General features: G+C 37.4%; 1 protein-coding gene across 2 annotated transcripts in view; it reads left to right on the top strand.

Moving 5' to 3' along the window:
- The window catches only part of LOC140211628 (transducin-like enhancer protein 1), a 118,790-nt gene that overhangs the window by 85,825 nt on the left and 17,961 nt on the right, over nt 1-15,004 (top strand). For both annotated transcript variants that reach the window (XM_072281573.1, XM_072281574.1), the window contains 6 exons: nt 1,319-1,471; nt 3,521-3,653; nt 3,960-4,138; nt 8,568-8,644; nt 10,689-10,938; nt 12,754-13,001. In XM_072281573.1, coding sequence (XP_072137674.1) covers nt 1,319-1,471; nt 3,521-3,653; nt 3,960-4,138; nt 8,568-8,644; nt 10,689-10,938; nt 12,754-13,001 — 1,040 coding nt within the window. The remainder of the gene's footprint in view (nt 1-1,318; nt 1,472-3,520; nt 3,654-3,959; nt 4,139-8,567; nt 8,645-10,688; nt 10,939-12,753; nt 13,002-15,004) is intronic.

The raw sequence follows: 15,004 nt of genomic DNA, 5'->3' as shown, positions 1-15,004 counted from the left end.
ATCGTATAAGAATTTTGTATGCTTTTTTAAAAAATTACCTTTTATTCTTTTAAACTCAGGTCAGCACAATCTGAATTTGTTTAATCTCTTGTCAAAGAGCAAACTCACCCCATTCTAGGAATCAATTTGATGAACTTTCTATGCATTTCTCTATTGCTAGTATATCCTTACAATTTTAAGAAGACCAAGCCTGTACTCACTTTTCCAGGTGCATTCTTACCTTGGCTTTGCATTATCACAATGAGGTGCGATAATGGAAGGCCCAGGTGAGATCGCACCTGCAAAAGTGTGTTCAGGCTTGGTCATGAGCTGTTTTTACTCAAATCCTATTATAAGAAAGGCCAAAATACAATTTTTCTGATTTTTTTTTTTACTCTCCCTGCAAATAAACTTATTTGAGTACAAGGTCTCTCTGCATCCTCTCATAGCCTACAATGCATTCTCCTAGCTCTCTTTAATTATCATTAGAGCTTGGAAGTCTTACTGCTTTTACCATATGTAACTGGGAACTGTGTGGTTTTCATTGTATGTACATATGTAGCACTTCACAAATTTTCAAAGAAACTATTTTCTGTTACTCATTTCAGTAGATCAGTTAATACGCTACATTGTGGTGGGGGATTTTTCTTATTATTGCACAGAAGGAAATCATTCAGATATCAAGCCAGTGTCAGTTCCCAACAGAGTAATTTCATCAGTCCTTTACCCCTTCCCAAAAACTTGAGTTTATTCATTCCCACATGCTCATCAGCTTTTCTTTGGTACTAATGGACAGTGGCCAATTAACTTATTAACATATCTTTAGGATGTGGAGGAAACAGAGCACCCAGCAGAAAGCCACAGGTTTATTGGATCAACATACAAACTCCACACAGACAACATGCGAGATCAGGAAAGAACTTCGATCTCTTGTGTTGTGAGGCAGCAGAACATTCTGAATTTTTTAAAGACTAGAATGAAAAATGATTCAGATTGAATAATCTCCCTGAATTATATTTGTTTCACAAGTTGAATCTTTATTTTAATGAAAGTTAGCAAGAGATGTATTGTGATGCTCTATTTGCACTATATGTTGTTATTGAAAAAAATTTCCAACAGATATTTTCACAAAATTTATCTTTTTTTCTTCTGGTTTCCCTTAACCTTAATACAATAAAAATACTATCCTAAAATTATATCAATGTAAATTATTAAATTTCTCTTTACCATTTTAATTATCCTTAAATTCATAGAATTGGATTCATAATATACCTTATTACAGATAATTATTCCTCGTAATAGTGTGTAATTAATAAAAATGTATTATAACTTTATGTAGGACCCATCATCCCCCCGAGGCAGTCCTGCTCATTCCCCACGTGAGAATGGTCTAGATAAATCTCGCTTGCTCAAGAAGGATGCATCCAGTAGTCCAGCTTCAACGGCATCTTCTGGAAGCTCCTCATCTCTCAAATCCAAAGAGCTTAGCCATGTGAGTATTGCAGATTTTTTTTTTATTTAATTGTGTCTAAACGCTATTGTGTTTCACCAGTATGTTTTGCACATTTAAACATAGTCTCAAAATGTTTGTCTCAAAATAGTTATGCATAGTGAAGCAGGGAACTGGATTAACATATCAAGTCAGAAACCTATTGATCAGAAATGGAGTAGAATAGATTTTAAGACTGCGCTGAGATAAAGTGGACTGGCAGAGGGAACTAATAAAGTCTGTGGAGGGGAGGAAAGTTTAAGCAATGAACAGAGTAGTGTTAGTGCAAGATCACAGGAGGTGAAAGTATAAAATGATTAACTGAAACTTCCAAAGGCCTTTGGAAGGAATACCAAGCACTTGAAAATATTGAACTTGTTGTTGAACTGAAGGAGCACTGAAGTGACAAACCATTGGAAGTGTGGGGTTAAGCAACATGGACCAAATGGTAACTCTGCATTTCTACTTCCACAGGTGCTGGGTACGTACCAGCATTTTTTGTTTTTATATCAATTTTCCAGCAATAGGAGTATTCAGTTTTTAATGAGATCTGCGTTTTTACAGTTCTAATATTCTAGAAGATGTTTAAATTAGGGAATTAAAAAAAATTTGAATTGTTATTGATAATGATTTGGGAAATTGTTGAAATAAATTGCACTAGCATAAGCATTTATATACTGTCACGCAGAGGACAGCATGAATTAATACAAACTAAAAATGTGTAGTTTTGTTTGAATATCTGTTTACATCATTAGAAATGTTTATTTCATTTTAAAATAGGATGTCATTTATTACATATGAATAATTATTATAGAACTTTTAGTAGCTTAGATAGGTTTGACTGTTTCAGATGGCTTCAGATCCTAATTTAGTGCTGTGCTTATATCACTCATTAGTTTAAGTAGTTATGCTTGGCTTTGTAATGGACTTTTTGGTAACTAGGATGTGTTACTATTGATCTCTGGGCTGTTCTGCTTACAGCATGTACTTTAAAACATGGTTCATAAGCTGTATTTTATGAATTATGTATGGAATTGAGAATAGGCCACTATGTGCCAAGGGGTGTGCACGTTGTGGGCATGTTATGTTGGAGCTGGAATGTGTGGGGACACTTGTGGGTTGCCCCCAGCACTTCCTTTGGTTGATGTTACAGCAAATGACACATTTCACTGCCTGTTTTGATATATGGGTGATAAGTAAATAAGTCTGAGTCTGAATGTTGTTTGCCTTGCCCAAATTGAACAAGAGCATCTTCAAGAGCGAGCCAACAAAGCAAAATTCTGAACAAATGAAATTATTTTATTTGATAACTACAAATTTTACCAAATTTTCAGAATAAACCAGCCTTGCAGATTCCTTTCTTAAGCTACCACTCAGTTGTGCACATTGGTGAGCTAAGAAATAATAGGCCAGAAGTGTTAATTCATGTGTTCCCAACTTCTTATTATTTGTCCTTATTCTCTGAAGTTCGACAAGGAAATATTTGCTGGAATTCTATGTGGTCAAATCTGACTCTTAAAAAGTAGCTTTCCTGGTTCCTATATCTTGGGCATCCATATTTGTTGCTCCTCCAATCCTTTCTCTTGATTCCAATTGACACTGATTTATTGATAGGCCCTGATCAGGAGTTGCACGAGCCATTTACTTACATTACTCTGGCACTCACCTGATGCCACTGTTGACAATTGAAGGCTGCTGCATCATTCCATCCCTAAAACACCAGCAGCTTTACTTAAGTATCTTTTGTCCAGTGTAGCTCGAATTTTGCAATGGGAATGACTGAATGTAATGTAGCTAGTATGACAATGAGCATGGATACTCTAATAGAGTTCAAGTGTATTGGGAACCAAGGCTGATTTTTTTTCTTCTCTAGCTAAGAATGCAGAGAACAATAACAAGCTATTGATAAACCTATTGAGAATTCTTGTCTTTCAAAACAAAAGCGTTTTTTTGATGTCCTTGTTCAATGCTGGCCTTGTAACTGAAATAAGTTATTATGCTCTTATTATTGTAATAAATGCTGATGTTTATTATAAATACATCTGAATGCAGCATGAAAAGGCAAGCACTCCTGTGATGAAGTCCAGTACGCCAACTCCCCGAGCTGAGGTGCCAACTCCAGGAACAAGTGCTGCTTCGGGATTGCGCTCCAGTCTTTGCAAGCCGCCAGTTATGGACCCACTAGGTAACCAATTTAAAATCGTATATTTTGTTAATGAAGGATAAAGCATGGTAAAAATATGTGAATCAATAGGAGTAATGTTGGCTTACGAAGATCAGTTTGAAAAGGGAACACTGAAGATTTATTTATTTCTCATGCTAATTCAAATTGTCAATACCTTAAGCATATTTGGTTCATGTCACAAATGATTAATTAAAAACTCTAATCGAAATATAAATAAGTAATAGATCTTTGTGTGATTTTGCCTTTAAGTATGAAGTTTAACTCAAACTGAAATGAAAGTAACATTTTCCTGCCATTCCTTTACAGCACCAGGATTAAGAGCACCCTTGGCAGTACCAGGACCTTATCCTTCACCCTTTGGGATAATGCCTAGCATCAATGGAGACATGAACAGCCCAGGAAGTTATCCAAACCTCCATAATATTCCACCTCAAATGAGTGCTGCCACAGCAGCAGCAGTTGTTGCCTATGCAAGACCCCCTATGGTAAGCAACGTGCCACCCACATTCCAACAGTTCATTACTCTATTAAAATTAAAGGCCAATAATAAATAAAATAGCAACAATTAAGGAATATAGCAATAGATTATATTCGCACAATGTAAAAATGTATATTAGATTCAATTTGAAATATGGTACACAGTTTGGAACTATGAGCAGGAACGTTTGTAGTCAGTAGCAGGGATACACAGTTTGTAACAGGGATTAAGGATGATGACTTCAATCTCCTGAGTACGTCTCCTGCACCTCTGAGGTTTGAAATATGACAAGCTGAAATATGACAATATACAACAACCATTACACCTGGTCCACAGTTGGTTCTTGATGTCAGGCAAGAACCAACTGTGGACCAGGTGCAATGGTTGTTGTAAGGCAACCTAGTTAATTTTGGACAGAGAAACAAGAGTGGTTAAGTTTAATTTATCTTGAAATCAGTTTTTTCTCTTCTATTCCTTTTGTATTTGATTTTACCAAAACATAACCAAACCCAGAGGTAAATGCCTAGATGATTCTGGAAAGGTACAAAGAGAAGCAGTGTTTTGTGAGGGGAATCCTGGAAACACTGCCAAATGACAGGACCTCGTTGATTTCCTTAATTTGTTCTCCAGCCAGTAGCTGGCCAACTTGAAATTCTGCTTAGTGGAGAAGTCCAAGATAGAGCCAATTGTGGGCTAGAGCTGGGTTGGGGGAAGATGCAGACACATCTCAGAGCAGTATTGATGGAGAGTAGGGGGAGGTCAGAGTTTGGTTGAGGTCTGGGTTTTCATAGAAGTATGGAGTTGAATAAGATGAAGATGCTGGAGGATGAAGAGAGGCAACAAATAGTCTGAATGGGGTGCAGAGCTCTAAAAGGAGAAAAATGAAAGGCTGGTGCAGTGAATACTTGATCACATGACAATCAGAGACTGTAGTTGGTAGCTTTGTTTGCTGGAACAGCAAGAAGACCTTCTCCATCTCTTCCTCCTTCTGGACCATAGGCTGAGTTTTCAAAAGGCATTTATAATAGGCAGATCCTACTTTGTTGAAGAGTTGGGTTTCCTAAACCTTGGCATTACCATTGAACTTAAACCTTGCTTCCATAAGCATACTGAAGTCTGACTTATATTTGAGGAGTCTTTCCACATGCACACAAACAAAAATGCTCTGCAATCCACTGGAGAAAAATCACTGAAGCCTTGCGTATATACCAGTGTGGGATGTGCCTTGATATTTCGGTTTTTGAATCCCTGCTAGAATGTTGCATACTCACATTCTGGATGGCAGTTTTGAGAGCAGAGAAAGCAAGATATTTTTATACCATTGTTATCTTCAGAATCAGTGCAAGTTATTTGTTATGGTTCCATGAATAATTTTTCCTTTATCAGGCAACTGATAATGGAGTATTACTAGCCATAATATACAATATACAGTTAATAAAGGTTCTTAATAAGCTGAACCACATGTGTTTCAAATCTCAATACTTTTATCGTGTCCAACCATTTACGTTGTGTTCTGTTGAGCCCTCTGACACTTAACAAGTCAGTGATAGTGTTTTAGTTGACCCCTGTGCTTTGGGTTAGGAGAGATAAATCAGTTATAATTTCAGTTCCTGATCCCTGCCTGACATGCACGCTAGATGCTTGGAGCTGTGGGTTGAGATGAACAGTAGTGTATTCTAGGGGTCATTGGACTGCAAGGGCCTGTTACTCTGCTATATCTTTAAACAAATAAATATCCTTGGTTTTTCCCTGTTAGGAGAAGGTAATTTACTTGTACTTTTATCAGCATGAGGCATCGTATGGCAATTGCTCTATAAGTTTACCACCGTGTATGAAAGAGTGCCAAGGGAGTGTCCTGGAAGATTGTGATAGTGTTTGGATGCGCAAGGTGTGGCATTACACTGATATCAGAAAGTAACTGGATGTAGTTTAATTTTTTTTAATTTAGAGATAAAGGTCAGTAACAGGCCCTTCCAGTCCAACAAGCCTGTGTCGCTCATTTACACCCATGTGACTAAATAACTTGCGAACCCATACGTCGTTGGGATGTGGGAGGAAATGAGCACTCAGAGGAAGCCCATGTGGTCATGTGGGGAATGCACAAACTCCTTATAGACAGTAATGGAATCGAACCCAGTCAGCTGGTGCTGTAATAGTGTTATGCTAACCTTCTTGCGAGCGTGCTGCTCTCAAATAATTTTTATAAGCCAATTTATAATTTTAGAATAAGATTGTTGCTTATGCTTGAATAATTGAATTCTTAATCTGTGGGGTGAAGAGCTGTATGTTCATGTGTTCAAAGAGGTCAGCTGTTACGAACATTGCTGTCCCAGCCTGTGAATGTGAAAAAGCTGAAGATGCTAAAGAAATATAAAATTTGAGACAAACGAGAAACATACAGTCGTAGGAGGAAATGGAATTTGGATTATTTTTCAACATGTAGTATTGCTTAATATTGTTCAAGATTTAATTTTTGAAGTTTTGAAATTGTTAGTTCCATTGAACAGATTGTATACCTGGCAGGTGTAATGTTCATCTGAAGATTATTTTTTGGCTAGGCATTTTAATAGTAATAATAAACAGGAGCATTTGTCTGTGAAGCACTGCTAGTTAGAGAAATTCCAGGCATACTGGGGAACAAAAGTAAAGAAATAAAACTTGGCAATTGTACAGCAGAGTATTAAAAAAAAACTGTAGCACCTTGTTCTGGCTTTTATAGTACCGATAATCATGAAGTGAATTATACAGCAATTTAAAAGCAATAAATGAATTCACATGAATATGGGCTTTTCCAAATGACAAATATTACGAGTAAAGATGAAAGCTGCACCAGATAAAGTGTGAGCAATGAGTTTCCTTGTTTTTGATCCCCCTGATCCATTGTGATTTTGTTCGGTATAAGATTTCCATTATGACTGTCATTGGGTCAAGAGAATCTCTGAAAATAGTTGTTCAGCAGCAGCAGCATGATTACTAGGCTGCAATAAAGATGTTCCCAGTGTTAAAATTTTGAAACATAAGTATGTCAATCTATGGAGGAAGAATCTGAGATGATCCTTCTCCAGGTCTCCATACCATCCTAATTCCACCTGCACATCATCTTTATCTACTGCCCATTCCCCTGCAGTTTACTTCTACTATAATGTTATAATGGTGGATGGAAACTTGGGTTAGAGTGGACCCTGTTACTACCATGCTTAGGTTAAAACTCATTTGCCTAGTTTTCCTTCCTTGGGTTTGATCTACAGAGCAATGGTAATATGTCAAGGAATACTTTGAATAAAAGTCACCTTTTCCTTTATGAACTTAAAGCTTAAGTTGATTTTATCACATCAATTGAAGAGAAATCCTGCTCCTTAGACATTTTGAGAGTATTATTTCCTCAGATGCTAGACTCATTCCTCAAGTGATCTGTCTCTCAAGGCAGTGGAGAATTCATTTCTTCATATTGTTCTTGATACTATCAGAAGTAGCTGTCATGTTTCCCGTAAAACCATATTTAAGGCCAATTGAATCCAGGCCACTTTCCACTAACTGTAAAATCAGCTCTAGAATGTCATATCCCACTTCAGTTCAAACCATCCCTGATAGCTTCAAACTTAAATCTATGCTTTGGAGTAGATTTTCAGCCTTAATCCTGTTGAATATCAGAGCAGACATTAAAACATACCCCTGCTGTATTGGAGTTAAATAATTAACTAGACTTGTATTCAGTTAGCTCTGCTGTTCCTGGTCTTTCCTATCTGCTTGCTCACTCCACCATCAACTGGTCTGCACCCACTCTCTAGAGGTGTATCAAATACCAGCTACCCCCGATCATCTCCTCTCTCAAATTTCACCCTTTAAAAGCAGCTATAAAAACCATCGTTCTGATCATACCTTTATCCTTTTCATCATTTTGCTCAGCATCATTCATTCTCTTTGAAGCTTTTTCTATATGAAATGAATTATGCAAACGTATGTTATTATCATGAAAGAAAGAAAAATCCTTGTACCCTACTGTTATAAGACTTGAATAGACCTCTTCAATGATAAAGATGAACTCTTGATCTTTCAGCCTACCTCATCTTGTGCCATGTACTATACTTACTCTGTAAAACTATATTCTGCATTTTTCCCCTTTCTTACTCCTTCAATGTATTTACGTATAAATTGATCTGTCTGCAGGGCATGCAAACAAAAGCTTTTCACTGTATCTTGTCATATGTGACAATAATAAATTAATTACAAAACAGCACCCGGCACAATCTCAGAATGGCATCATGATCAATGGCCGATAAAAATGCATTTAATGTAAAGTCTTTACTTTTCTTGTGGTGTGTTTTTTATTAAAGGAGGCATTACTTAGAAAGTCAGTAACACTGGGTATAAGTCCTGATGCAGGCTGCAATTTTATTCTCTTCACCCACCATACTACACTTTTTATTTGGCCACAGGTTGGATTTGACCCTCATCCCCATATGCGTGTATCTGCAATGCCTCCGAATTTGACTGGCATCCCCGGTGGAAAACCGTAAGTAACAGATTAAAATCATTCTTTCAGATAGAAATAATTTGATGTATATTGAGACTGGTACATTTTGGTCCAATTAAGCAGCTGCCCCAATTATCCAAAGCTTCATGGAAATAGTTGAAAAGGTGTAAAAATGACAAACTACTGTTTAACTGAGTAACAAATTATGTATTTAAATGAAATACAGAACAAATGGAATCACTACAATATTATAAAACAGTATTAGTTCCTAATAGTTATCGATGAAAAAATTCTTCCTATGTACGCTGCTGTGTTCTTTTAATTTATCATAAATGAACACAAACAGCACAAACACCTAAGTAACTTTTTCAGATAGTGTCAAATCTTTTCATAGCAAATTGGCAAGGGTTTGAATATTTTCAAAGTCAACAACAAAATTATCAAAAATCGCTGCTTTTTGAATTGGTGTCCGTTGGCCCAAATGGATAACATAACACAAGCACATGCAAGTGACGCTATTTTAAAAACTGTTTGCTCTAAGTACAATGTAGTATCCAATAGCCACACAACTAATACTAGTTAGAAGTTATTCGGCAGCAGCTTCCTGTATCAGTTAAGTGGCATAGTGTCCTGTAAAGGAAATAAACAAAGGGAATCCTGGCTATTTTCTCAATTAGATTTTGTTCTTTAAGAGTTGGCCTAAATAAGTAGCTGCCCTGATTAAATGATGGTCCAATTAACTGGAAACAACTGTATTTGTATTACTGTGCTAATATATTTTTTTTAAAAATTCTGTTTACCGAAGCTTTGTTGTTTTCCCTTTTTGGCAGCTGTAGGATCATCATAGTTCAGTTTTCTGAATAGTTATAATAATTTTAATTTAGATGTATAATGGAAAGTATGTGTTTTTAACTTTAGAATTGCTGATGTGGTGTTTACATTGGATCTAAATGGCTTACAGCCAATTGATAATTCAATTTATTTTAAATGCTACTTATATAATTGGATTCTCATGCCATTGTGTTACAAGTGCATTGGGTAATTAGAGGTGACCTAATATCACAAAGTCATCCCCTATACACTTCAAGGCATATGTCACCAATTAATGTCAAGGCAGAAATTAAAAAGAATTCTCAGGAACAGACAATAGAATTCTATGTGCAAGAATTCAATTAGTTAGCACAATAGCACAATTCTATTGTACTAATTCTATTTTACTGTACTAGTGACCCGGGTTCAATTCCCGCCACTGTCTGTAAGGAGCTTGTACATTCTCCCCGTGACCATGTGGGTTTCCTCTGGGAACTCCAGTTTCCTGCCACAGTCTAAAGATGTACCAGTTGGTAGGTTAATTGGTCATTGTAAATTGTCCTGTGATTAGGGTAAGAATAAATTGGATTGCTGGGCAGCATAGCTCAAAGGGCCAATTTCACGCTGTATGTCAATAAATAAATAAATAAATAGAAAAGTGATGGTGTGATAGTCTCTTCCACTCTGGGTGTAATTATCTGGATTCAACACCTAGTATAAAATTATAGAGATTGCTCTATAGTTGAAATGCATAGCCATACAAAATAAAAGATTAAAATCATTTAAGAGGTTTAGTAGAAATGTAGAGTTGAGTTCTGAGGAATAATCATGTGAAAGAAATTGGCAAGATTTAGCATTCTGAATCCCCAGTAGCTTCTACTGATTTGTACATATTGAGCTCACTGTTTAAAATAGAAAAGTAGCAACAGAGTTTTATGTAACATAAGTGTCTTGTGTGCTGTGAACATGTAGCATATGACGGGGGGAAAAAAGAGAAGAATAAATCTTCAGCCTTGCCGGGGGTGGTGGTCGAGGGAGGTACGTTAGAGGCATTTAAGAAAGCTTTAGTTAGGCACATAATGATAGAAAATTGGAGGACTATGAGAGAGGGAAGGGTTCCATTGATCTTACAGTAGGTTTAAAGGTTGGCACAACATTGTGGGCCAAAGGGCCTGTACTGTGCTGTACTGTTCTATGTTCTACATAGTTTTCAGCAAATGTCAGTCCAAATACTTCAGTTTGTTTTCTTTCAAAATGTTCCTTGTCTGAATAGAGCTTATTCATTCCACGTTACTGCGGATGGACAAATGCAGCCTGTGCCTTTTCCTCCCGATGCCCTCATTGGACCAGGGATCCCGCGACATGCCCGGCAAATCAACACACTGAGCCATGGCGAAGTTGTGTGTGCTGTTACCATCAGCAACCCCACAAGACATGTGTACACTGGTGGGAAGGGTTGTGTGAAGGTCTGGGATATCAGCCAGCCTGGCAGTAAGAGCCCAGTGTCCCAGCTGGACTGCTTGGTAAGTGAATGTAAACTACTGTTGAAATTCCAGTTCCCTCTTAAGAGATTTAATCAGGAAACTGTGAAACAATTCTAGGTAGCTATTCATCAGTACAAAAATAAATAACAAGTTCTGTTTCCAAATGTACATATTTAACACCGACTTTGGATTGTTCCCATTTCCCACATCAACCATGGGTGAACCAGATTCAGCTGGGAAATTAAAGCTGAACATTTGTGAAAAGTTTTGTTGTACATACTTAAAAATTTACTGACCTGAAATAAATGAAAAGTCTAATTTACAACTTATTGATTAAAAAATATATGTTTAAAGTCATTGAGATTGAGAAATTTGTAGGTGGTTCATGCACCTTAAGAACTCATGAAGATTTGGATGAGGTGGCTCTGGACCAGGATCTTAATATTGATTCCGAGGTCTTCTGCTGGTGCAGTCTTCCGGAAAATTGTACACTGAATAATCAGTGAAGTAGCAGGCAATCCTCTAGATCAATAGTTCCACTCATGGCTGCAGAATGTTTTATTTCGATGTTCATCGTGAGCCATTATTTCACTGTTGCTGCTTTACTACAGAATATAAGACGTTCAAACGTTTCTCTATTTCTAATTTTGAGATCTTGTATGGTTGCAAATAATGGAATAGAAAATTAATTGTATGTTTATTTAAATTCAACACATCTTTGACTATAAGGTCTGTGTGTGTGTGAGAGAGAGAGAGCACGTTGGGAGGTCAGTGAAAGAAATGTTTACAAGTTTTAAAGCAAATAGTGTGTGTGGTTTTTTATGGCAGATTACAATCAACACATCTGAAATTTTAAATATAACTTTAGGATTATGGAGGAGGATTCAGTTCAATATATTCTACAGTTGACAGATAAATTTTAAGGTCTTCTCTATTACAGAATTGCCTCATATTACTGATACACATGTGATAGAATGCGAGAAGCCTCAGACTGTAATGGCACTTCCAAAACACTATTTGTTTGGTTCTTTATTAACCATCATTGGCACCATTTGTACAGATGAGGAATTTATCACCCACCCCGCAAAACACACATATATATATACACACACACAGACATATGTGCATGCACATATGCATAAACACTTTAACTCTTCCCCTGAGAGAAAGGAAACCAAGCAAAATTTTAAACCTGATTTATTGTTACCAGTTAAATACGGAGAGCTGGGTTGGTATTACATTTTTTATGGATCTATTAGAACCAAGGAAAACTTGTGGGTAAATCATTGGATAAAGAAGACATGGTTTAAGACACAGTAGAACTCTATATTTAACTGTAGCTGTCTCATGGTCAACTTGTGGAGACGGTGCAAATCCATATTAATCTTACATAAGCACTGAAGTACCACTCTTGCTCAAACCACAAGTATGGCTGCAGTGCAAAGTATACTGATACATATGGGACCAGTGTCTGAGTTTTTTTTTGGTATATCCTGAATCAAACCCATCAAATGATGGACAGACATCACCATTGAGTCTGTTTGGAATGTGTCCACATTAGAAAATCCCTGTCTGTGCCATTAATCTTGAGACATTTGCAGATTTTATATGTTATTTTTAGCCAAATCAAAAGCAGAATCAGATTTTATATCACTGGCATATGTTGTGAAATTTGTTGTTTTGCGGCAGCAGTACATTGATATATATATATATATATATATATACGTAAAAACTTTAAACTACAATAAGAAATATACATGTAAGTAAACTAAATTAAATAAGTAGTGCAAAAATATAAATAGCATGAAGATAATAATAATTCTAGAAAATGGCATCTTGTATTTCCTCCACCAGAATCGAGACAATTACATCCGATCGTGCAAGTTGCTTCCAGATGGATGTACCTTGATTGTTGGTGGTGAAGCGAGCACATTATCCATTTGGGATTTGGCAGCCCCAACTCCACGTATAAAGGCGGAGTTGACATCCTCTGCTCCTGCCTGCTATGCTTTAGCTATCAGCCCTGACTCCAAGGTCTGTTTCTCCTGCTGTAGTGATGGAAATATCGCTGTCTGGGATCTGCACAACCAGACACTCGTCAGGTAAGAGTTTAACCATGAAATTGGATTCCTGTTGATGTGCACAGAGTAATTTTTCAGGATCATTCATGTATTGTTTGTAGCTGTCACTATTTTAAAATAAAACTTTAAATGACTAGCTATCAACTTGGAGGGAGCATTGGCAGTTTTATTGTGTTGGTTATGTAACTCTTTCATCTCTGAAGGCAAACAACTTAGTGGTGAATGACAGCTATTTTTGTCTCTAGTAGCTACTGAAATCAGATGTTGGATCCTACTTTTGTATTATGAGAATCAAAAGTATCTCGTCCTGACTAGAAACAATGGTAATGAAGATGACACATAAAGGACCATATGAACATATTTTAATGTGGTTGAACCTCCCATAAACAAAAATCTTTCACATTTTAATGCAATAATGCCCATTTTGTATTTAAATCCTGAAATCAGTCAACTCAATTTACCTTCATGCACTTGACGTATTTCTGCCATCAACTATGCATGTAGTGATATCATCAGTTTGGCTAAAGTTGCTTTACTAATAGAAAATGCAACAATAATGTGCAGCCCATGACATGTATTTGTAACTCCTTGTAAAATAGGGAGCAACCCTGCAGCAGGCTGGCAAGGGGAGTTGGTTTAATTGGTCCCCATTGAATCATAAATGTGTGGTTGCCCATATCAGCAGGCTTGAGTTGTTAATGGTCTGTATGTTTCCCAGATTGTTGCTGGAAGTCAGTACTTACTGCAGCTTATATCTCAGCAGTACATGCTGCGATGTCTGCAGAGTTAAGAGCATGCGACTTAATGTATCTTGGGTTCACTCACTGCATGGCACTTGATCTGAGCCTCACATCCTGGTGAAGGGAGTGTAGCCATGCAGACTGAAGTTACATGGTTCCCTCTCTACCTGCATTTTCCTTTGTCTCTAAGGTAGCCTTTTCATTGTAATACTGGCCACCGTGGTGTAAGTTCTGTTAGAGTGAGACTTGCTTCCCACGAGATGTAGTAACCATGACCTTTACAGGTCATTCCCTTTGGGAACAGTCCAGGTCTTGTTTAAATGATAAATAGGGATGTAAAACACACAAACTATTTTAAGGTACATTTTTCCAGGGTAACACCTACAAAATGTTGGAGGAATTCTGTAGGTCAGATAGCATCTATGGAGAGGAATAAGAGTCAACATTTCGGGCCGAGCCCCTTCATCGTCGTGGCTATCCCTCGAGGTCGAGGATGATGGTCTTTGTTCTGTTGATCTACTTATGGGCTCTCAAGTGGCTTATGAGTCCAATCTTGGCTTTGAAAGTTCTTCCGCATTCAGGACAGGTAGTTCCAGATGGCAGATCGGGCTTTAGTTGTTGCCGCCTCTCTTTCCATTTTCTTCTCTTTTCTTCTAATTCTGCACATCTGTTGGCTTCGAAGGTTGCTATTCCTTCTCGGATGATGGCTTGCCAGAGTTTCCTATTCTTGGCATTGGTTTCCCAATTGTTGATGTCGATGTTTCATTTCTTCATGTTGGCTTTTAAGACGTCTTTGAATCTCTTCTGTTGTCCATCTCTTTTACGTTTGCCTTCTTTAAACTGGGAGTAGAAGATTTGTTTCGGCAAACGTTCGTCTTTCATCCAAACAACAAGACCGCTCCATCTTAGCTGGTTCTTGATGACGTAGGCTTCAATGCTTGTTGTTTTTGCTTCATTTAGCACACTGACGTTGGTTCTTCTATCTTCCCAGCTGATATTTAAGATGTTTCGAAGACAGCGTTGATGGAGCTTTTCAAGTGCCTTCAGATGTTGTCGGTATGTTGTCCAGGTTTCTGGTGCATACAGGAGTGTTGGGATTACCACGGCTTTGTACACTAACGTTTTGGTGTCTGTTCTGATGTCACGATCATGAAAGACTCTTGTTCGGAGATGTCCAAAAGCTGTTTCAGCGCATTTAAGATGATGTTGGATCTCGTCGATAAGGTCAACATTGGAGGAGAGGTGACTTCCAAGATACGGAAAGTGGTTCACGTTTTCCAGGGT

Source organism: Mobula birostris, chromosome 17 (genome assembly GCF_030028105.1).
Source record: "Mobula birostris isolate sMobBir1 chromosome 17, sMobBir1.hap1, whole genome shotgun sequence".
Taxonomy (NCBI): Eukaryota; Metazoa; Chordata; class Chondrichthyes; order Myliobatiformes; family Myliobatidae; genus Mobula; species Mobula birostris.
The sequence above is the reverse complement of the archived record's forward strand: the minus strand, read 5'-3'. Positions and strand labels throughout refer to the sequence as shown.